Source organism: Anopheles merus, chromosome 3R (genome assembly GCF_017562075.2).
Source record: "Anopheles merus strain MAF chromosome 3R, AmerM5.1, whole genome shotgun sequence".
Lineage (NCBI taxonomy): Eukaryota > Metazoa > Arthropoda > Insecta > Diptera > Culicidae > Anopheles > Anopheles merus.
In genome coordinates, this window is record NC_054084.1 from 35,758,658 (window position 1) to 35,782,516 (window position 23,859).

Genomic DNA, 23,859 nt, shown 5'->3' on the forward strand with positions numbered 1-23,859 from the left:
TTTGCAGCTGACTTCTTGGGCATCGTTTTACTTCATTATCGGTAGGTCATTCGAAATTGAGAACTTTACAAAGAAAAAGATAAAATTATTCTAGTCATTTAAAGTTGAGAGGTTTATGGTAGAAATAATAAAATTACTCTATCATTTTGATCTCTTTCAGGCAATTCTTTGTAATCTAATCCGCTTTGTAATATGGCTAATTCAGTATATTTTGCTGCTAGTTGTACAAATTACCTCAAGATGGCGCTTGGGAGAAATTGGAATTTATGGTTTATTAGTGAGCTTTTGGGGTTTATTGCTATTTAATACTCAACAAGACAGTAAAATGGTGTCAGAGGCATTCCTATGACATTTGAATGCTTTATTGCACCTCACCAATAATCGAATCGAGTGATTTAAATTTTCTCACCGTTGTGTGGCGGTTCTTCTTCAAAGAAAACGATATGATTGAATTTAATCAATTAATATTTTATTGACACCCGAGCAAAAACATGCACCTAGACCTCGACCAAAACGATGCACCGAATCAATCCCATCACGCAGCTCTCAGCGCATAACACCTCTAAACGAACCTAACGCTTTTGCCGATTTCCCACGACAAGCGGCAAACGGGGTGGCAGCTCGCTCATGTTTATCTTTCGCGTCGCGCAAAAGGTCAAACTAATGCACATCTCTCTTTGCACTGTTTCGGGCTGCAGTTTCTTCGCCTGCATCGCCTATCGTGCGTGTACCATTCCATGTGCGCCGCGCTCTAGTGCCAAGACGCGAGCAAAGTAATGCTGCCACGAATGCCCTCCCACAGTCTGGGAAACACATCGTGACAACTTTGATGTACACGGTCCAGCCCAAAACTGCGGTAATTGAATTACGCCAATCACGTCCGAATAGTTCACCGGAGTCAATAAGAGCGATCCGGTACCGGGCCGGGTCGTTTCTTCCGCCTTACTGTTGACCGCCATGGTGTTCGAATTCCGCCCGCTGCTATGCTGTGTGCTATGCTACGCGTGCTCCATGGGATGCAGCATGACGGGATGAATCGTTCGTTTCATGCTCGCTTACCCGGTTCGACGTTCGACGAGTTTGATGTGGCGTGAAGACATCAGTTTTGGCATCGATTGTGTGTAGCAGTCCGCTCTAACCTTTCCTACCATTCCCCGTGCTTCCATCCAGGGGCCAGCATCCTGCACTGCTGCAGCACGGACTGGCCTCCGTGCAGCGTGTGATGGCTTGCCTGGCACTGGGAATTGATTTGCATTTTTAATCTCCAGCAGCGCGCGGCACGCAACATTCTCCGGATTCTTCACTGTTTGGACTTTCGGTTCGGCAAGCACAAGCCGGGAGCATGGGGACGGGGATTACCTAACGCGCGTCATGTTGCGGTTTGGCTGCTGCGGTCAGTGGTCTCGAGATCTCGAGAACGCATGGGGGTGTGTATGTGTGTTTGCTCAAGGTTGCAAAGCTCTGCCCGGGCCACGCCGGCCGCTTTGACTGTTCCGGTGAGAGTTGTTATCGATAGTGGTTGAGATTGCGAACTGAGACGGTGGCCATACGTTAACTTTTTGGCTGCCTCTGTGTGTGATTTCGTGGTGGCTGATTGGATGGTTTTCTGCAGGGTGGTGGGGTCTAGGTGGTTTGAAATGAACGTGTGTTGGATGATTTCATGTATAGATTAGAGCAGATTGAATAACTTTGTGCCGTAATACGGGCACGAACACGAAAGACAGGGATGAATATTTAACTTACTCTCTACGGTGGCATGTTTTACAATGTTCCATTTGCATTTTTTCAAAGAGTTTTAGTCATTTACGAAATTTGATGGAAAGTTACGTTAATAACATTGCATCTGTATTCCCCCCTATAGATGTTTGACGTAGAAAGTCATGTTTCATATTTATACCAACTTTTACGTTTTAAAGCCGGGCTGGTCTGGTGGTACAGCCGGCAAGTCGTACGGTCTATATAGAACATGCCCGTCATGGGTTCAAGCCATCAAGCCATCAAGTCATCGATAACCATGCCCATCAGTAGTGGTGTTAAGACAGACCTTTTTTAAGTGACTACTACGGTTGCTTCAGCAAACAAGAACTTGAGCAATTAAATCGATTAATGAATTATTAGTAATATTTAATATTTCAAATAAGTATCATGTGGTGTGGCGAGTGGTTCTAATTACAACAAGCGATAAATCTTTCCTTTGTTCAAAAATCTTCTTGAGAAGGACATTTTATTTATTTTCTTTTTTTTCTTAATACAAGGCAATCTGCTTGATGCTGCCAACTTCCTTCGCACGGCGTGCTTTGCACTTTGTCTTCTCGATTTGTGCCTTCCCAGTGCAGAGCAGAGTCCCGCTGGTTTCCTGGGAGCACTGATACGGCAAACGACAAATAAGTGCTTAATTTCATCTGACGTGACGTTTCGCTGCGCCCGCCCGACGACGATTGCACAATCTTTGCCAGTGTTTCGGGCAAAAAGTTTTTTCCTCTCGAGAAGTTAGCCCAAGTAGCAAAAGCTCTGTGCAAGCGTGTGCGCCGCATGGTGAAACGATGCTTATTGGCAGCTGGATGAGGCGGTGGAGGCAGCGCGGTAAAGCTGAGTGCTTCCAGCTGAGCAATTAATTTTAGCCTTAGGGCCAATCGGGCCCCCGCGCGCACATACATCGGGAAGAAAACGGATCGAGAAAAAGTGATTCGTTCTTTAAAAAAAAAAGATTTGGAGTGTGCCTCGTTGAACAAAACGTCGATTTTGGAAAAATAAGTTCTGTGTGCATGGAGAGCAGAATTGTTTACTCAATTGAACAATAATTCATTAGAAAGACTGGAAGCGTTTTCCAACTGTTGGAAAAATTGATTTCTCGAACTAAAGGGAATGGAAACATGCTTGAATTATTACGCCAAGAGGACTACTGAAGGACTTCAGCATTAAACAAATTAATATCCGAAGTGGAAACCATCGCTCAATTTCCATGTATTAAAAGTTTCGCAAAAAGTCCATCTCATCTCTCTCTCTCTCTCTCCTACCAAAAAATCCCTTCGAAGTTAAATGATGAACATTCATTAGAAACAATTCACTAAAAGCTCCTTCATTCGACATGAAGGACTCTTCAACGGGAAGCAAATTCACTCACCAGAAGAGTTAGAACAAATACGGTAGCACTTTTTTTCTCTTCCTCTTCTTCTTCTTCTTTTATTCACATCGTACGATGCTTCTTCACCCATTCCCCCCTGCATTCGTGTTGTCCCTGCGGGGTACCAGCGTTAGCCCCGAACGGTTTAAAACGATTTAATTGAAGCACTTGCGAAACAGCACTTAAAAAGTTAGCTACCCAGTGCCGAATCAACGAAATTCTCTCGGTGTGAAACTGTGAGGCAAACGGAGCCTTTTCTCTCTTTACACTGACCCAGAACGAACGGCATTCATTATTTTTTTGTTGGTCTGGTTTCCTTTCTTTTTTATTTGATACAAAACCCAGTTAATGAACATAAGTTTCCCATAAACCTATGATCACGAGATGAGCGTTTGACGGGTGTATTCTTGTGTTGAAACTTTAACACGCCGGGGCGTTGGTGAAGAGTTGGGTAAAATGTTACGCCCACTTCATCTTGAACCATTCCAACTTCTTGGTTTTGTATAGCAAGTTACCCGGGGAATGTTTCCGGGAGCGAATGGATCACCCCGGGACGCGCTTGTTGGATGATTTCTTGCGCTACGATGACATTTATTTTCTCGCACAAAGTTAAGCCCGTCAGCGGTTGAATTTTATAAATGAAACATGGTTGGGAAAGGAAGCAAAATTGAAAAACAGTAACTGTGTAACCGTTGAAAGTTAGGTAAAAGCTGAGACACGTAGCTTCGATAGAACAGACAAGTTCGAAACGCCCGAAGGGAGTTATATGAAAGAAAAAAAGCTTTTACAAAAATGATTTTATACCCTCAATAGGGTTTATTTGTAGGGTTAGTCATTCTGACTTATTGCCTGGTAAGTGTGCCGGTAAGAGCGAAATTAGTGCAAACATAAAGAACCGCAGGGCTGCACACGGGGGAACGTCATCCTGTTTTGGCTTCGTCCCATCTTTGCTTTGAAGCAAGTAAGTACTGCTTTTGAAAATGGAGCCATAGAATTTGCTCAAGAAACTGAGCAATCCCCTTTCGGAGTCACCGGTGTCTCGCGGGAAAAACGCTTTTGAAAGCACTGCCACGGTAAAACGATGCCACGGCACGCTGCCAAATGAAGGCAATCCTTGATGACTGCGTTCCTGCAGCCGTTGTTGGTGCTGCCGCTGCTGCTACAAAATGTCACCTTTTTTGTTGGCTCAGTGTTTGTTTTTTTTTTTTTTTTTGAGGATCTGTGGAGGAAATGTGAGGCGTAGTAGTAAAAATGAAAAAAAAGAGCTAGAGAGCGCTTCCGAGGGAAGATTTCGATGCAATAAGTGCTTTGCCATACCGCGCGTAAAGCAACGACGACAGACGAAATAAAAGCTTTCGGCAAAATGATGGTGTCTCGTGGGAAAGGTCTCGAAACACCGTGTACGAGGGGAATGGAAAAATATATGAAAGAAAGCAGCACATTAGCCACCCTCCCCTGCTTTTCCCCTTGAGGATGGGGGTGTACATGTCATTAATGTGTGTGCGATTGTACCACAAATAGAAAAATGTCCCCATCAGCGGCGTTAAAGAACAGGACAGGGCACAGGCGCGCTAACAAGTGAAGCAGGAAGTCCTTGAAGTACGGCTGCTCTGCGAGATGAGGCCACACTCGCTGCAGGTGCTAATGTAGATGTCTTCGGATGGGTAGCCAAACAGACAGTCGCAGCGGAGGCGGCTAACGGGAAAGAGAGAGAGAGTACAAGAGATCCGTTTCCCGTTAGCATCAGGCACCGGCGGTTGGGACAATAGGACGACATTTATATCCCTGTCCGACCGGAACTCCAGAATCCTCAGCAATCAGGAGTTACATTCAAAGGTGGGTGGTGCACACGGCCACTGCACAATCACACAGTGTCGAGATTGAGCTTTTGACTGCTTTGAGGTGCTGCTTTGTCGTTTGTCGTCTACTTGTGTGTACCACAAACACAGGTGTTCCAGAGAAGCCCCGGGGGCGCTAAAGATTCTAAGAATAAAAATGTAGGTCGTAAGTGATACGGCCGACGATGGCCATGGACTTTCGAGTACCGGAGCAGGCCCGGAGGCATTCGGAAACATTGGTGGATGAGATTGTTTTCCAATGTTATGTTAATTAAAATCGACATCCAATTTGAGTGCTCGTAAAAGCGGCTCTGGTGGGATTTTGTCATATGGGATGAAATGCAAATACATGACGATTGTAGAGCCTGCAGGCATGGCAAGGAGGGACGTCCGGTTTCAACAGCCGCATGTACAGAATGCAATATCCTAACATTGTTTGCTTAACGAGACAGCCCGGCAAACAATCGGATCGAATTATTCATATCAAGATGAATCCATTACTGTGTGCGGAGGCGCTCGGCTCCGGCCAAGGCACACAGTGTCGGAGAATGTGCTTCTTAAACATACTTGAGGATAAGATTTGATTGCAAATATTAACTTTTATGACGTGTTTCAATCGATGTGCGAATTTATAAAGAGGCAAACAATCGTTATCGTTGCGAAGTGATGAAAAACTCAAACAAGCAATTATGGTTGCTTAATTTGTTAGGCACACAGTCTTGTAAAGGAATATTTACGTGCGGATTGCATACTTTTGGGCGTAATTTTGAATAGCGCTTGTAAAACACATTTTTTGACGTGTATTTCACAAGTTTTGTCCAGATTTATCATACACAATGGCAAACTTTAGTAAAAACATGCTTATCTATTCAAAGATTATGCAAACGCGTGGATTTTAGCCGTGTTTGTAAAATTAAATAGAAACAAACTCCACCATTATGCAACCGACTCGAGTGTATTGTGTGGAGCAAATTCAATTCCATTCGATGTTCCTGCTTATGTTGCGTTCCTGTTATCCACATGCGTACACCCGGTAATGCTCTGTAAATAAGCTACGCAGCTCCATGCATTTTTATCTCGTACCAATAACTTATTTGTCTGTGTTGCGAAATTTATGATCATCGAAGCTTGTTCGTGCAAAACCGAGCGTGATTAATAGGCCAATTGTTTGACATTTCATTTGTTCAACTAATTGACCTTGGCGCTTCCATTGCCCATCTGTCTCCTGTCACAGCGAGCGTCGGTTACACGCGTGTGCACTTTAACGATGGGTTTGCGTTTAGCGAGGAGTGAAAATTTAGTACACCTTCACACAAACCACCCAGCGAGCCGTGCGGTTGATGCCTTTTGGCTGCTATTGTAACTTGTAGTCTAAAATGTTGCTGCTTCTCACCGTAAAGTTTGCGCGTTGCAGTGCAGCTCACACTTCGTCAAACTCTCTCTCTCTTTCTCTACCTCTATGCTTAGATTAAAAGTAGCAAATAACAGCTTTTTAACGCGCAGGCATCGTATACATTCTTATTAGCTTTCTCATACGCCTCGCGGCAAAGCATACGTGTCGTTGCTACGTTTTCCTACGATCTGAACTTCGGCCTGACGGCAAGAAGTACAGTGCGTGGAACGTAGCGCCCTGCTGGCATTGAAGAGAGGAAAGCTACAGATGGGTTTAGCGAAACTTACTCCATAGTGTGCTTCTTGCCAGCGTGCGTATGGTGGTGGCTTGTGTGGTAGCTCTCTACAAGAAAAGGCTTGTGTTTGAGCAATACTTATAGTTTCGTGAAGTTATAGCCTTCGAGCCGATGAAGAAAACGCACAAGCATCATATCGTGCACGTACGCCTAGAGGGTTCTACTGTTCCAGTGCGTACGGTGCGGCACACAAGTGAAGGTAAGGATGGGAAGGATCGTACAGTACATACCGCGTCTGGCTCCATTGTACCTGCCTGCCAGAGAGCACATTCGGTTAATGTTACGTGAAAGTGAACAAGCTGGCTCGGTTACACACGTCACACCGCTCGGAACATAACCACAGAAGACGGCAAGGCTTCGCTGTACCGGGTTTGAGTTCGTCCCTCGACATAGAGTGGCTCGAATGGGACGGTTATACATGATATATGAGCTATTTAATAGCTTTACTCTTGCCATAAGAATAATGGAGATACGGACTTTGAAAGAAATATTCTTCACATTTCTTATAACAGCCGCCGCTGCTTTTACCATGCAAAATTGGTTTTTGTGTTGTGTTTGTCAAATTTAGTTGAGGCACAAGCACAGCTGCGCACGGTTGCATTGCATATAACCGTCAGCTTACTTTTTCACCGAGTTCCGAGGTTTGTTCGTCGGCCTGCGGTGTCAATTATGGTTTCACAATTCCACTCCCAACACTCCTGTGTCAGGCAAATCCCTCACCGGTGCAGTTGGGCCACAGTGTGTATGCACAGAGATACAGTGCTGACAAGCGGGATTGGACGTGTGTGTGTGTGTGTGTGTGTGTGTGTGTGTGTGTGTAAAAAAAGTCACCCAATACACGAAACAACCATCGGTAAAGCGGACATCCCCTAAATCATACCCGCTCCATTCATTCGCTGTTGGGTATCACGTGCCAAGCTTGGATATAGGGATTAATGTACATAAGGAGGCTACCATGCTGCTGCTACGGCTACTGCTGGTTCCAGCCTCCAGTGGCTGGCGTGTTGCGAGGTCAGCAACTGCACCCGGGCCAGCACCACTGTCTGTCATTATGGCACAAATGTGGGCACCCGTTTTCATAGCTCTCGTCCCTTTTGCGATCCCCAGTCCCCCGCGGACGCAAGGATTACTTGGTGCGTCCGGAGTGGAGAAACCGTTTTGTTTTTTTTTTCACAATAGAGATACACACATCACACATACAGGCGCACGTACAGCTCAGAAAGCTGACTGTTTGTACCCGATGGATAGCCTCCGGGGGCCTTGCTGGTGTTAAACTCCCTGTGTCGCTTGGTGTGTGAAACCGGAACGGAATGTTTACGCACGCGTCCCGCACTAAGTATCCGACCCGGGCTTATTTCCGCATTGCGTGTTCGGCGGCAGGCCCGGTGTCGGTCGGCTGAATGAGAAAATAATGAAAGTTTGGGTGCTGTTGTTCTTTCGCACGGCTGTCATGTGTCTGTCGGCGTGTTTCTGCCCGCCGGCAATGGTCGGTGGTTGTGGTGTGTCCGACGGTCCGGACGACGATCCGGACCGAATGAAACAGAGCTCTGAATTGATATCCTTGCTGATGGCTAATTATGTACGGTGATGTGATGAGAGGAGGAGCTTTAGCATGGGCGTACGATTGACAGTGGAGCATTATTGAAGGTGAAGTTGAACAATGGTTCCGACACGAGCTGGAAGGATGATGTTTAGATGCTTCGTGTCTCAAAATAGAGTCAGACATGTGGGGATGTATGTATCGATGGTTTTATCATATTGAGTGACCAGCGATAAGGATACATTATTCAAAACGGAAGAAAGCACTAGGACATAATTGGTATAGATTGTTGTATGGTTCAAGTTGTATTATATTTTATAGCAATGACTAAATTCGCCTAAAAGTATGCAACCCACATAACAAAATCCTATTTGGAGAGTTCCCAATGTTGCAACGTCGAGTTCCTGATTAGTATTAAGAAATGTTATGAAATATGGTTTATAACTGAAGTTTACTAATCAACTTGAAAGCTCAGGAAAACAATAAAAATGCACACACAAGATTACTTCATCCTTTCCTACACCGCAGAAGCAATAGCAACGGATCAGCTACTCCCTTTTACCCCCTACCCAAGAAGCAATATGCATAAACTACAAACACTGTTATCGAATTAGCAATTTCATCAATCCCGTTCATCATAACCACGGCTTTCTCATCTTGCCCCGCCTTGGGAGAACACCATGATGCAAACATAAAACGGAAAACGGACCCCTGTAAACTTCGTCTTGCGCCAGAAAGCTCTTTCGCCTCGCCAGGGCCGCTCACTGTTTGCTGCGGGCGCACATAATTTATGAGACGATGCTTCTTGTGGACGGCTTTTACTTTCCTTCCAGGATTTAGTTTGTGTGTGTGTGTTTGAGCTGACCTTTTTTTTGGTTTTGTTCGCCTTCCACTTCCCTAACATCATTCCATTCTCCCGTGTGCTTTCGCTGGCTCGCACAAATGTGATTGTGCAGGGGTCTTTGTGGGTGTCAGATTCCTCTTTTGTGTTCCCAAGCGCCCAGGCGCTACGTACTCGACGACAATTTTTGCCTATTTCCGTACGAAGCCGGCGGGGTCGGTTAGATACGACGAGGGAAGTTATTTTTAGCAGTCCCTACCCCCTTTACTGCTCTAACACAGCGTGCTTCGTGGTCCAGGATGCACTTCAAGGGCGTACATATTTATGAGCCGAGGAGCAAACGGCGGGTGTGTTGACGCTGATTGTGGGGATCCGCCGTGTCCGTGTACGGCTGGTGTTTGTTGTTTCCGCACCCGCCCGCCCGCCGTAGTTGGGTGGAAACCGTTTTACCCCGCGTTAGTTTAGCTGCCGTGGAAGTGAATGGCGCAGCTGGTACACTGACCGTTTTCTTTGAATAATAAATGTCGGGCGGAAAGGATACAACACACTCGTGTGGGTGAGCGAGGAGGAATTGTTAGCGTTTATCTGTCGTCACCTCTTTTTTCCGTGGAGGGGGGTTGGTTAATTGGGACGACATTCCGGGAAGTGATGTAGTTGCTCATTTTTTATAACCGTGGCTGGTGGAAAAGGAAGGAACTTTTCATTTTTAAAGGGGAAAGTTGTTTTTTTTTTGTTTGATTATATGTATCACGCATTCTGCGATGAGTCATATTTTTTTCAAATGATAACCCTTATTAAACATAATTACCATGCTGTTTAAGAATCTATAAAAACGGTGGTCACGAAGTCGCTGGTAGTGCGGATTGCATACCGTTTCGTCGTTGCTATAAAATCCGCCTTAAATTATGCAATTTTCCATACAAAAAGGCGTTTTATTATTTTGATCCATAAAAGACGCCCTATTTCGATTCAAGGTATAAAATATTGAATATTTAAAAAAGTTGAATAAGTTTGCACCAACAATAGGTCAATATATAAATAAATAAATAAATCATAAACGAACGTTACTAAACAGAGACTGTGCGAGGCAGTTTAATGAACCTACGTGGCATAATGTTTTTCGTGCCATTAGCTAGGCCCCAGTGAATCCTTTTCAAATCACCACCAGGGATCAGTAATAACAATTTATTCCTAACAGCAAACAGAAATCCTACAGCCAACTCGGACGTCTTATTTGTTCGCTCTCGCTTCTGAGAAAATTACCTTTTTTTCTCCTTTCCCAGGTAAACCCTGATCGAGCAACGCGCATAGCAAAAGCAACAACTGTCAATTTCGTGCAGGCCCTAGCAAGCTATTTGCTGGTTTGCTCGCTTCGTCACCGTTTCTCTTACAGTTGTGTTTTGTGGCCCGGCCACTTACTTAATCTGATCCAATCTTCTACCAGCTTCCAGGGCTGGGTTCCATGGCTCGGGCTGATTATGGGATTTCCCACTGCAGTACGGGTAAATGATTGGCACTTGTATTATGTCAACTCGGTAAACACATCTTCAATAGCGGTTACCCTTCCCAACCCGGACCCCAAATCCCTATTCAAGCATCATCCTATTTTATATATCTCTCTCACTTTTCGCTTCCCATCGTCACCGTTCCTTCAAACATCGGTTGACATCGGAGTGGTAGTTGTCCACGTAAAAGCGCTTCTCACGGGATCGATAAATATTTGTATCCCCAGGTGCTTGTCCCATCCCTGAAGTGTGCTATGTGTGTGCTTCAGTTTTCCACGCTGCCAATAGATTTAACCGAAGCCGAGGGGTGGGAGATTGGTTGCAGTTGCGTTTTCCTCCCTTTCCCGCCTTATTTTTGTGTTGGTGAGAACGAAGACAGCTGGAGGAACGTTTCTAAACCATCGCTCGTCGGCATGTTGGGTCGGCATTCTTGTGTTGTGTAGGTGTGTTGTTTTCCTCTTTTCGTTTTTATTGTATTGTAACATTCATGGTTTTTTTCCAACGCTTACATACTAGTGACACAAATTCACCACCACTCTAGTCAACTGAATGCTGCAAGCAAAGTCAGTGTATTCGTGTGTGCGTTTTATAAAAAAAAGGGGGAAAAAAGGTTGTAATAAATGGTGTACTGCTCTTGCTGAGGTAAAAACCCGTCATTCCGGGACCCTCATTTGACCTTTCACCTGAGATGACCCACGACAGAGGGGAGTGGGAGATGGATTACGCCGTTCGTACGTGAACGGGAACCAGTGTCAGACCACCACCATTAATAAACGAGCGCGCGCGCGTGCAGATGGAGGAAGCGCAAGAAACGTTGCACTAGTCACCATCACCATCAATCTCTCGGCACGAGAATGGATGTTCCGTTCTTGTTCTTTTTTTTTTAGTTTTATTTCTCCCCCTCCCGATCGAACCTAGAATGGCAGCTTCCGGCCATCGAACGATCGAACCGGCTTCCGGCACTGGCTGTGAAAATATGTTCTTGCATATGTTGAACTGTCGCAGCAGCGCTCAGATCGACAACGGGAACGGGGTGAAAATTTAATCTTTTCTCCATTTTGCCCTATACAGGGACACGAAGGGGGCAAAGAAATCTCTACTCCCTGGGAAAACAGGCAGGGGAAACGTTTCTAGAAGCTTTTCCTGCACACGAGTATAGTTGATCAGCGCGTGTGTGGCGCAGTGTGTGGATCTCATCGTAAAACGAATTGGACGGGTTTCGTTTGAATAAATTTCATATTCTTTTGATACGATTTGCTTGCTACCCCTCCCTTACGAAACATCCCCAACACCAAACCCACTTTTGTCGCCCACTCGAACGCAAAAATGGTTCGATTTTTCCATTTCCGTATGGCATGGCAATGGTGGTATGCACAGCAAATGCCTTGCGACCGAATTCTTTCATCCATCCATCCCCGCTTTTCACGCTCTACAATCCGCTTATGTGGTGTGAAGATGGGTTCTTGCGGATGGAAACATTTGACAAACTCGTCAACGCAACACCCCACCCCTTCCTTTCCAATTCCACCCGGTGGATTTCGCTTCCACGAAACAGCTTCCTCCAATGGGGCAGTATTTCTTCTGCTTCTGATGCGGGTCGGAAAAGCACATCCCAAGATTAGAGCAAGTTTAATGGCCCACATCCAAGCCGGGTGTGAGTGGGTGTGTGTGTGTGAGTGTCGGTACTCGTGTGTCTATATGATATGATTTCCGGTCATCGGTCATCATGTGTGCTTTTGGCTGTTTCTTCTTTGCAACTCAATTTTTGCCCTCATACAGCCATACAGCTCAAGTGGAAACCTACACGATGTGGAAAACGCTTGGATGTGTGGGTTAGTGTGTCTGTTTTTTTTGTCGGTTAGTGTTGCTTCTTGGGAAAACTTTCGAGAAAAGCTGTTAGTTTGTCTGTACGCGGTGCGAACAGCGCCACTAGTGTGAAAACAAGTTATGATTGAACACCCTCTCTCTCTCTCTCTCTCTCTGGTCCGAACTTTTCACACTGATGAGCCGCTTGATGGTGATTTTGATCCGATTTGTTGCGAAATGAAAATGTTGACGTTTATTTGGAGGTTAAGCGGAGTGTGCTGAGGACGATCTGAGGGCAGGAGACTTTTTAAGCAGCAAATTCGTTTTCGTTCAATTTCGACACGCGGAAGTGTTATGCTCGGGGGGAAGCTGTGTGTGTGTGTGTGTGTGTGTGTGTGTGTGTGTGTGTGTGTGTGTGTGTGTGTGTGTGTGTGTGTGTGTGTGTGTGTGTGTGTGTGTGTGTGTGTGTGTGTGTGTGTGTGTGAATATGCTTTGCACTGCTTGCCATTCTACGGGTGCCATGGTGTGTCAGCATCAATATTTAACGTTTTTAGTGTTTGTCGTGTGTGCTTTTTTCCACTTGGATTGATTTTTGGGGATGGAAAAGTTTCTCAATAATTGTCACCAATGCATGTGTCACCTTTCCGTTCGTTTCCATAATCGGTTTTGGGAGGCAGTCGTAGCAACTGACTTGCTAATTGCTTTTAAAGCCACAAAAGAATAGGGCTGCGCCTTGTGCAAGCATACGAAAAACTTGCACATGAGTCACGGCAAGAAAAAGGACAAATAAAACAGAAAATCAGCCCTTGCAAAAGCTAATGTGGCAAATGGCAAACGAAAAAAAAGCGTACTGTGTAAAGAGAGAATTGCTCTTTTTGCTACCGCGTGAGTCTAATTACGAGGCGCGTACGAAAAACGGAGTAAAACCCCAAGCAAGCTAACTATATCGCTCGCTTGGATAGACTTTTCTCGCTGCCGGGAACTATTTTTCACCGTCAGCGGAAACTGATAAGCGAAGAGAATGTAGTAGTGTACGCGCATTATCTGTGCCCGCGCATGTGGAAGTAAAGCGAGCAGCGGCCGAGCGGTACCGGCTCGAAGAGGAAGATCTATTTGCCGCCTTCGCCTTGCCGCCTTTGCCGTTGGTTTTCCATTAGCACAGTAGGAGATGGTTTATTCCATTATGGAAATTGTTTTCCAGTGAATTCGATTGTCTGTCTGTCGCTTGGTTGGCGCTGTTTGCCGATGAAGTTCGTTAGTTTGATCAAAGTGAAAATAATGGTGCGATGGTTAGGTCGGAAACTGTCTTGAAAAACAAGCCTTTTTTGCCATTAGATTGACACGTTCTTAACTTCCACAGTGTGACGGCAAGTTTAGTATCATTGATATAACAAGTAGTGAAAAATGAAGATTTCCTCGGAATCGATTCCGGCTAGCTTCAAAGTTTTCTAGAATCGATTTCGGATAGTAGGTACGGAATCAGTTTCCGGAAACGATTTCGGAATTGGCTCCGGAATCGGAATCTCCTCCGAAATCGGATTTGGCTCCGATCACAATCAGAATCAGCCCTGGAATCGGAATCGGTTCCGAAATTGGCTCCGGAATCAAAATCGGCTCCGACATCGGAATTGACTCCGAAATCAGAATTGGCTTCGAAACGGAATCGGTTTCGACATCTTCATAGGAATAGGCGTTTGGGTCGAATGATACTACGTGTTGATAGCGGCAAAGAATCAAAATTTACTCGTAAATGATCTATTCACATGGAGATTCTCAGACTTATTTCGCTTCGCATACTTTTTATTTCAATTCAAAAACTAATTCTCATTCCGGAGCTAATTCAATTTCTGAAGTCAAGCCTGATTCCGTTACCAGAGTAATTTGCGATTCCCAGGTCGATTCCGATTCGGCTCCGGATTCAACTCCGGAATTGGCTCCGGAACCAACTACGGAATCAGCTCCGGATTCAACTACGAAATAGGCTCCGGAACCAACTCCGGAATTGGCTTCGGATTCAACTTCGAAATAGGCTTCGGAACCAACTTCGGAATCGGCTCCGGAATCGACTCCGGAATCGGCATCGATTCCAGCATCGGAATCGGCTCCGGAATTGATTCCGAACACATAATCGAAATCGAGTAGGTCCGATTCCGAGCCCCCACCACTAATAACAAGCTACTTCACCTTTTAAATGAAATCGCAATCAAGAAATCGTTTATTTGCTTTTATAAAATAAATCTCTTCATAGGTTTTTACCCCAAAATAGGTTTTATGTGATTCGTGCTTCTTGAGAAGAAACTCTGTTTGATACTCTTCTGTCACACTTCGGCCGGTCTTTAAACCTTCCGCACCCACACGGCCAAAGAAAATTAAACTTTATAGCCGTAACATGAGATACATTCTTCGCATCCAGCAGGCTCCAAATGGCAAACAACACAAACATAAAAGCTTATCAATATATGGCTGACGAGCACATTTTGGCCAACGGATGGATTCTATTTCTGTAGTAAATAGTGGAGCATCGTTTTCCAAATAAAGTTTTTTTCCCCCCACAACACAACACATTGCACAAATGCTCGATTCGAAAGCGCTACAACTTTCCCGAGTGGGCAGGCCAAAATCGGGAGGGGGCTTTCAAACAAAATGGCGGGAAAAGCCCCCGGTACCATCAGGCGCGCGCGCCATCAGTGCTAGGTAAACACAACGAAACCCATAAACTCTCCATTGTCGGGAAAACCCGTTTCCGCTGTTCCACGTGTTTATGTATGTATATTTCTCTTCTTCTTCATCTTCTTCTTTTTGTATCGACTCCTACTTTCCCGGACACATGGAACTAGCGATAGACAGCAGCGGGTTTCTTTGAACAAAACAAAAAAAAATGGAACAAGGCCAGTTACGTAAAAGAATCCATCGCAGCTTATTCCTTCCCGACATAAAAGTCAGTCGCGCGCGGCAGCATCGGTTGTGCAATCCCGGGTGAAATGGAAACATTTTTCCAGGAACGTGTTGTGCGGGTCGGCGCACGTTTCTTTGCTGCTGTTCTGTGTCCTTTCGCACACCCAAACCGCCGGGTTGGAAAGGGAAATAGTCGAGCCTGTACTCCTCTCTGTACCCCATCCCGGACGTGCAGCTGTCGCTCATGTTTCGCAGAAGCTGTCACTCGTCGCCGTCGTTCTCGATCGTCAAAAACAGTGGGGGAAGGGATGCTCGTGTCCGGTGCATTCGCAGCAGCAACAACAGCAGAAGAAGAAAAAAACTTCCCGCCTGGAAAACATACAGTTCCATGCCCCATGGCTCACATACGCTACGGGGACAAAATTGAAATTCAAATGGCCATCAGCGGGCAACAAGTTCTTGCTGGTTCTTTTTTTTTCTTTTTTACTTTCTCCGTGTTTTCTTGTGACCATTCAGACCCACACACACACACACACACACACTCCGCCATACTTCGAGAAGAGTGTCCGGAAAACTTAGTGTCGTAAAATGCAAGAATAGGGAACAAGAACAGTGTCATCCGCTTGCTGCTGCCTGATCCGGGCGACTCAGTAGTATGATGCTTCTCTTCCCGCTTTATGCTGCACTTGGAAAGGATGGGCAGTAGTCCTCCCTCCCCCCCCCCCCTCCTCCCACCTGCAAGCGCCTATTCGGTGTGTCCTTTGAAGAAAACGGATGCACCCTCAGGACATTGAATGCACGTGCGGTTATCTTTGCTAGTTGGCTTGGCTGTGTGGTTGACCGGCCACACCGGCCATATCCCTGGTATGCAATATGCCTTGCACCCTTTTGTGTGCATGTGTGTGTGTGTGTGTGTGTGTGTGTGTGTGTGTGTGTGTGTGTGTGTGTGTGTGTGTGTGTGTGTGTGTGTGAGTGTGTTTGTGGGGCGATCGATCGACAGGCTGGTACTCCGGGCTGCTCTTTAGAGCCGGTGGTGGTGGTGGTGCAATCAATAACCTGGTTAGTGGTTTTGTCCACCAACTTTCGCCCGGGAATGAATTCAATTATTCTTCGAGCAGCAGGATGACCGAATGTTAGTTCCGGTGTTGTTGGACCGGTCCGAAAACTAATGTCGCACTCATTGGCAGATTCGACAGCTGGTACAGAGCTGGCACAGCGAACGTTGTAAGCGGGTGCATTCTTGCGGTGAATGTAGTTTTATGGCCGTCGGTGGTGTGTTTGTCACACGAAAAGGGATCGTAGCTTTGGATGAAGGGTTAGTAAAACGATGGATTGGCACTTTTTGTTCGCATTCTGAGGAGGATTATAGTGCTGGGAATCTAACGGCTTACGTATGTCATGTTGGATCGCTCGGTTTGTTTACGGTAACAAGAGCATAAAGGATCAAAATGTCAACACTTCTTTTTTAAATTCTCTGTTTTAAACGAAAGAGAAGATATTTTGTCGTCTTGTAGTTACTTAGCGTTGAAATGTCACAATCAATTACAGCTCTGCTTACTAAAAGATGTTTTGTAGCGAGCTTTTGCAAAGGAATCTTTATTTACGTTCAATCAAACTTGTTGAACTATGAACGTTATTTTGAATTCAATTTATAAACCTCACCTTTTATTGCTGCCACTCCAATATGATGTTTAATCATTTATCAAATACACTTCTGTCCAACCCTTGTGATGCTTCAGTCCGTAAAAATAAATCACTTAAAATGCATGCAGCGAAAAATGGCCGCCACACGGCGTAACAATTGAGCTGATTGATGTGAAACAACGGATTGGCTCGATGTCATATTTTCCCCCACATCCAGAGGCTGATCCAACCATCTAACCGCCAAATACATTCGTCACACGTGGAATTAATGACACTAGTAAAAAAACGGTTTATCCCGCGCCTATGTATCAAGGGCTGGGAGTTTTGGGGGAGGCAAAAAGAGCCTACAAACATGAACACCGATGTAGGTTGTCAGGTTTTATTTTGCGTTCCAGGTTCGTTATCAGAATCAATATGGCTTTGTCCCTCTGTCCAGTCGTCATTTTTCCATGTCATTCTCTGTCAGGGTCATGTAAATGATGAGTGAGCCAGAAGCGCTATAAACGCAAAAAAACAGCACGATGAAACAAAATAAACATGCCAATTTGAATGCGGCAGTTGGTTTCAAAATTTTATGACCCACATTACGCCACTGCTGTATGTGTGTGTGTGTGTTCTGGATGGAGGCACGATGGCCTCAAAACGTTCGATAGAATTTTCGGAGTTCGACCAATACGCAATGTAACCCCGCGGCCAAATGGTCACAGTCGTGTATCACCGTAGCAATAATGCGAGCTCTCTCTCTCTCTACCCAATTGTGTCGACGTCATCGATTAGACAGACCACGGAAGTCCACGGTGTTGTTTGTTTTGTCCTTATTTTTTCTACCCCCTCCATTCTGACTCCACAAACCTATCAACCTCCATCGCTTTGGCTTTATTGCCCGTTGTTGTTTACTGGCAAAACGGCTTACGGAGCCGCATTTCCGTCCAGGTGCGGAAATGAAGGTGCGTGATCGATTTAGTTCCGGTACCTTTAACCCCCGGTGGGTGACGTTCGGAAGCTGCTGTGGGAACCTTCTTCAACCGCTCCAGACTGCAGGGTTACCGCGTGGGGCAGTTTCTTCAAGCATGCTCTTTATGCTGTCTTCCCAGTCCGGTCACGTTCACCGGTCAGCAGCACCGGGGCCATTCGGCCAAGCGCTCGAGCGAAACACTAACCTTCGTGCGGGTTCCGATTACGGTACGGCCCGTTTTCCCGATGGCCGATTTTAATAATCTGCAATTGACGCTCGCCCGTTTTCCGGTCCGATGGGTCCAAAAACACACTTTTGACGCTCGAGTGGCTTTGTATTATGTGTGTGTGTGTCGGTTCGATCGGATCTTGGTGGCGCCCAACGCCAAACCCCGGCAAGGCTCGTGATGATGATAATGACAAAAAAAAACAAAAGCACACGCCATTAACCTCCTGCTGCGAATTCCTCCAGCTCGCGACTCCGTTGCATCTCTGCAACGCCGTCTTCCACGTCCCTTCCACGGCGAAGTCAGCAGTGTGTCTGCTGACGACGGTGTTGTTCTGGCCTTCGATCGGCCACCCTTGCAACAACGTGCACGCTCGCGCGACGACGACCACTCGAGCATGCCAATCTCGTCGGGTGGTTGCTTAATGAATAGACCGCCGATGTTTAAGATTTCAAGAGCGTCCTCTCCCGCGTGCCCTAATGCGGCTTCGATACAGCGCGAAGAAGGTCCTCGGCGGCGAGATACGGCGAGAAGCCTTGCAACGCGGCAAATTTTCAAGATCGTTTTATTGTGCGCCAGCAGTGTGTTTGGGTGGGTGGGCGGTTTTGGATGGAACATAAAACCGTGCAGTGTTTGCTAATGAGATAAATGGTGCTTAATTCGTGTATTTCCTCCTGTTTGTCGAACGTTCTGGTGAAAATAATCGCCCCCCCCCCCCTCGGGCTCTGTCCCCGCCGAAGGAAAAGCCTTTTCAACACAACATGTGTTTACGGTTGCGATTAAAATGGGAAGCGTAGCGGTTTTTATACAAAGTGGAAACTGGCAATGCGGCAGACAGGCTTTTCGCAGGAAAGTAATAGAGATCCGAGGATTTTGCATGGGAAACAGAAAGCTTTATAAAAGCTTTAAAATGTTTCTGGAAGTTGTTGAAGATTTTGCAAACATCGAAAAACACTCGTTTTTTTGACATTTTGCTTCGTATTTCAGGTATCGCAACGTTTGTTTTTTTTTACATTTTATCGAAGACATATTGCGTGTCGAACATACACAAATATTTTTGGAATTATCTCGAAATACTAAAACCCCTAACAGCATCTTCTGTAGAATGGAAAGCTTCAAAAATGAGTGACAAGACTTTTGTTCAGCTTTAACGTTCCTTTCAAGAATGCTTCTGTCTCAAAATTGGTTACAACATTTCCTTCAACAATGCTTAAAGAAGCCAACTTGTGGCCGCTTCCACTGCAACGCTTCCGTGGCGCTCGTACACGCTTCGTGCTAAGTGAAAGCTGAGATAATCCTTTAAAATCTTCGTCTAATCTTAAATGTGACACACCGACCATAAAAAGCCCCCCCCCCCCCCGGAAACACACGACTTTGTTGGCTGTGGCCAACCTGGAATTAGTCGAGTTTGTTTCCATTAACTAAATCAACTGCCCGAACCCTGGATGCAGAGCGTCTCTGTAGTGGTCGTTCCTTCTGAGCCTGTTTTTCGTTGCTGGATGCTGCCTCTTAATTTCACCTCTTATGCCTTTTTCTTTCCTGTGTGCTTTGATTACTATCTCCACTACCTGTGTGGTAGCACAAACACACACTCATTTTACAAACGCGTTGCCTCATCGCACACTCCTCACCCCCTTCCTCAGGAGGTCCTCGTTGGCTTTTCAGCGTACCTTGACAGCGAGAGAGCTTTAGGTCGCTGGGCCACTGCATCGGTTACGGTTTGCAGCGCTTTGCGCCAGTCTGGGATAAACTTTAATTGAACCGTGTTTTTCTTTCTCTCTTTTCCATTTCCCCCCCTGCAGAGTCATGGTTACCAAAATATGGAGCAGCTGCATGCCCAAACCGAGCAGCTCACCGAACCGCGTCGAACGGCATCACTTCTATCTGTGTCAGGTAAGTTCCCCGGCTCGCTGTGCTGGGTTATTTTGGGGGCAGGGGCTTAAGGGGATACGGGTGGGGTGGTGGGGGCTTCTTTTTTTGTTGGGGTACAAAAATAGAAGCTAAAGAAAACACACCGAAAACGCCGGTTCAGGTAGGATTTGCCTGCTTCTACTACGCCTACTGTGCGAGCTGTTTTTTGCAGCATCCGAACGCTTTTTCCAGTCCAGCGATAACGCCCACTCGCCCCAGAAAGTACGTTCAGGGACGGTTGTGTGTGTGTGTGTTTGGTGGCGGGAAACGAGCTAATAAACAGATTGAGATGCATAAATAAAATGCGCAAAAAAGCAGCATTGCGTCCGGTCCCACTCCGGTGTATGCTGCGGTGTTGTTGCTGTGTTTTAGTGCGGAACGCTTCACCCAACGCTTCAACGGTCCCGGAGTAGTAGCGTGTGCTCGTCAGTCGTTGATAAGAGTGCTCTCTTACGAACACTTGCACAACGGGTTGCAAAACGGGCGCGTACCTGTGCAGACGCCCTCCGGAAAGGCACGGGTACAAACACGGGACAGGACGGGGACAGTCTGATGACATTTCCGCTTTATCTGGTTCATAATTTAGACGCTGCCTAGAGGGGGGGGGTGGTGGGGAGTGCTAAAGATAAGCCCACTCTTGTCGAGCATATCTCACACCGCAGCTGGTGATGGTACTGCACATCTCAGCGAACGTGAAGATAACCCCACCGGGCCACGCACACTTTAGTCGCGTTTTTGAGTAGCGAAATAGGTCACATACACAGCGGCGTAGTTGCAAAATACACAGCTGGCAGGAAGTTTATGCATTAGGAAAACACTCACATGCGCAGGACTATTGTTGTTTCATAAATGAGAAATACTTCGGATCATAGTTGGGAGCGAAATAGCTTTGATGGAGCATTAGCAGAGATTTTAGGACCAGTTTGCAGTCCTGATTGCATACCTGCAGGCGATTTTTACTTTAAATTGCAAACCGCACAAGTTGTATGGCGCCAAAATTTGGAAAACGCCTTCAAGTATGCAAATTGTATAGCAAAATATGAGAATAAAGCAGGTTTATCTCTTTTTTGCTTGTTTTATCTCTATTTTTCGTTCAGAAAATGTTTCGCTTTTGTGGCCCTAACAACAAACACCCTCCCTGGTCCCTATCCATTCATTCACTTTACAAAAATAACGCTAACAAAAAAAAACTTATCATCCGCACGTCAATTCAAAAAACGTGTCGTTAAGCCGTACCGTTGTGATTTGTACCATCATAATGGCCACCAATAATGGCATATCGTACTGCTTCCGTAACGCGCACCAGGCACTAAACCAGCGAACCATTACACGCGCCATATTACACACGTGACTCGACTCGACATTCTTGCCCGGCAAGCTGGAATGCTCCGGCTCACCCTGGGAACCAGTCAGCACCAGGCGCCCCCATGACCATCGAAATTAAAACACTCTCCGCTTGCTCCGCTTGCTCCGCTTGGTGTTTGTATATGCGCGTTTGGAGCGTACGGCTAGGAACACAGTGAAGCAGTGTGTAAGTCACCCAATAAAACCACCCCGGGTTTGCATGTGTGTACGTGGTCGCCGTCGGTCCTCACGGACCACAACAGCAGCAGTCGGCATCGTAAAGCATTATTTACGCAAAACCGTAAATTTGCTGCACTCTCTTATTCGTTCTTATTCTACTTTGATGCTGGGGTGCACGAGGTGGCACAAAAAAAGGCAAGATTATGCCTCTTTCTCTCTCTCTCACACACACACACACACACACACACACACACACACACACACAATGAATTCCGTCGAATGCGCCACGAGCGCGTTTGCCACGATAAATGCCACGTGCCGACAGGGAAGGATGCTGCACTTTGTACCGGAAATAAAGTGGAAAAAAGAACAAGCAAAAAATGAACTTAAATAAATTAAGCTTTGAACAACCGGCACAGGAGAGAGCGAGAACGAGTGATGCTGGTAGCAAATAAAGAGAAACCCCGGCACGAGGGGACGCACTACGGAATAAATAACGTGAATAACCCTGGCAAATCAGATATGAACAAAATAAGCGCACAAAAGCGATGCTGCCATGGCGAGCAGTTTTGCACAATGTTTGAACCTACTTGAAAGGCCAAGGGCTAAGCTGCGCTCGAGCGTAATCAATAACACGTCGTTTTAGTCGATAGCAGAGGATGACAACAACCACAACAACGACAAAAAGTGATATTCAATTGGAAAAATCAAAATGAAGAAAATAAACATCAACCACCCGCGCGAGGCTCATGAGAATGGTGGGAGCAATATTAAAATGTTGCCGCACTAGCATAGATGACAAATGCCGATGCATACACACACACAAACGCACGAACGTGGTATACAAACAATGGCACTAGAAAGCGACTGCAGCAACGGAAAAGTGCACAAGACCAAAGCCAAAAAAACGAAAAAGAAAAGAATAAAGTGCACCCCACCAACACACACACACAAGCGCGCATAACCGAAACTACCCGTCCTTAGGGGTGCTGCATCCCATGAATCATGCCGAAAGGCCGGAGCCCCGATAAAGAACGTGCCACGTGGAGAAATCAACTTTTTCGGTCGCCACCGATTGAGTGCGAGCTTTGGCAATGGGAGGCTGCCACGAACTTTGCCAGCCATTCGCCAGTCTGCTGCTGATGCTGCCTACCACGAAGGAAACAAAACGAAAACGCCAAAACAACAAACTGCATATTTTCCCGTTCCCGCTTTTGTTGGTTTGATTTTTTCTCCCTTTTTTCATCGTCCCTTCCATCAACATTTTGAAGCAAATTGAAAAACACTGCAGTCAAATATTTATGTGCGTGTGTGTGTGTGTATGTGTTGTCATTCCGTGTGCGCACCAGGCTCGCACGTACTTGTGGCTTCAACAATGCTTTAATTAATGCACATAATGCGCCACGGTCATTGGCGACTCCCTTCCCCGTACCCAGTATCACAATTCGCATTCTTAATTTCTTTGCCATTCGCTAGCGGAGGAGGAGAGAAGCTTTTATAGTTACAATCAATTGTTTTTCATTATTGTTAAGGGAGGGAAAACGATAATCGGAGAGTATCTTCTCGGTGGCGGTTCGGTTCGGGTTTTTATTGCCAATGATTGGCAAACGTATTTTAAAGCAACCGTTAACCGTTCAGCGGGGAATTGTCGAACCGCCGATTCCCTTGTGGGAGTGGTGACGCTAGGACATCGAACACAACAGGTCAGTGTAGGGGGGAATTTTTCCATAGCCGTAGACTTTCCATTTGATTATTGAATTCAATGCTCATTCAATATTTGGTTTCGTTATCATTTTTATCAATCTTTCGTTGCTTATGTGTGAATATTTGGTTTGTCCAATGACTTATATATATATTATTGATATATTGTTTAAATATTTCTTTCATCATTTTTTTTAATTTAATTAAATTTTTAAAACTTTAAACGTTTTAACTCTTTTGAAACTATTTCTCAAATTGATAAAACGGTTTATTTGTTATTGTAATATTTTTGCTTATTGGAAATCATACAACATAGTCCTTCCAAATATAAGTGAAAACGTTTTTACGTTCAGTATGCAATTGGATAAAGCAGAAAGTATGCTGTACAAATTGAGCTTCTATCTGAACAGTCCCAAATGGCTATCTGCTCTTTTACCAGCCGGAATGGCCAGTTTTATGGGACATTTATTCCGAAAGCTCCCACCTCACCACTCCATCCCTGGTGACTAATTCAACGTGTAACGTTCATTTGGACCGCAGAAATACGAGACACAAAGCGAGCAATAGAGAGAGAGAGAGAGAAACCCGTAAATATTTCATCACTTCATTTCTCGGAATGACAACGTTTCACCCGGACAGTGTCCGAAAAAGCGCAAATAGG

The 23,859-nt window shown here is 45.6% G+C and overlaps 1 protein-coding gene across 6 annotated transcripts in view; it reads left to right on the forward strand.

Annotated features, from left to right (window-relative positions):
* LOC121595788 (protein rolling stone) overlaps positions 1 to 23,859 on the forward strand; it is a 59,448-nt gene that overhangs the window by 28,877 nt on the left and 6,712 nt on the right. For all 6 annotated transcript variants that reach the window (XM_041920010.1, XM_041920011.1, XM_041920008.1 and 3 more), the window contains exon 3: positions 19,865 to 19,955. In XM_041920010.1, coding sequence (XP_041775944.1) covers positions 19,869 to 19,955 — 87 coding nt within the window. In that variant the 5' untranslated portion in view covers positions 19,865 to 19,868. The remainder of the gene's footprint in view (positions 1 to 19,864; positions 19,956 to 23,859) is intronic.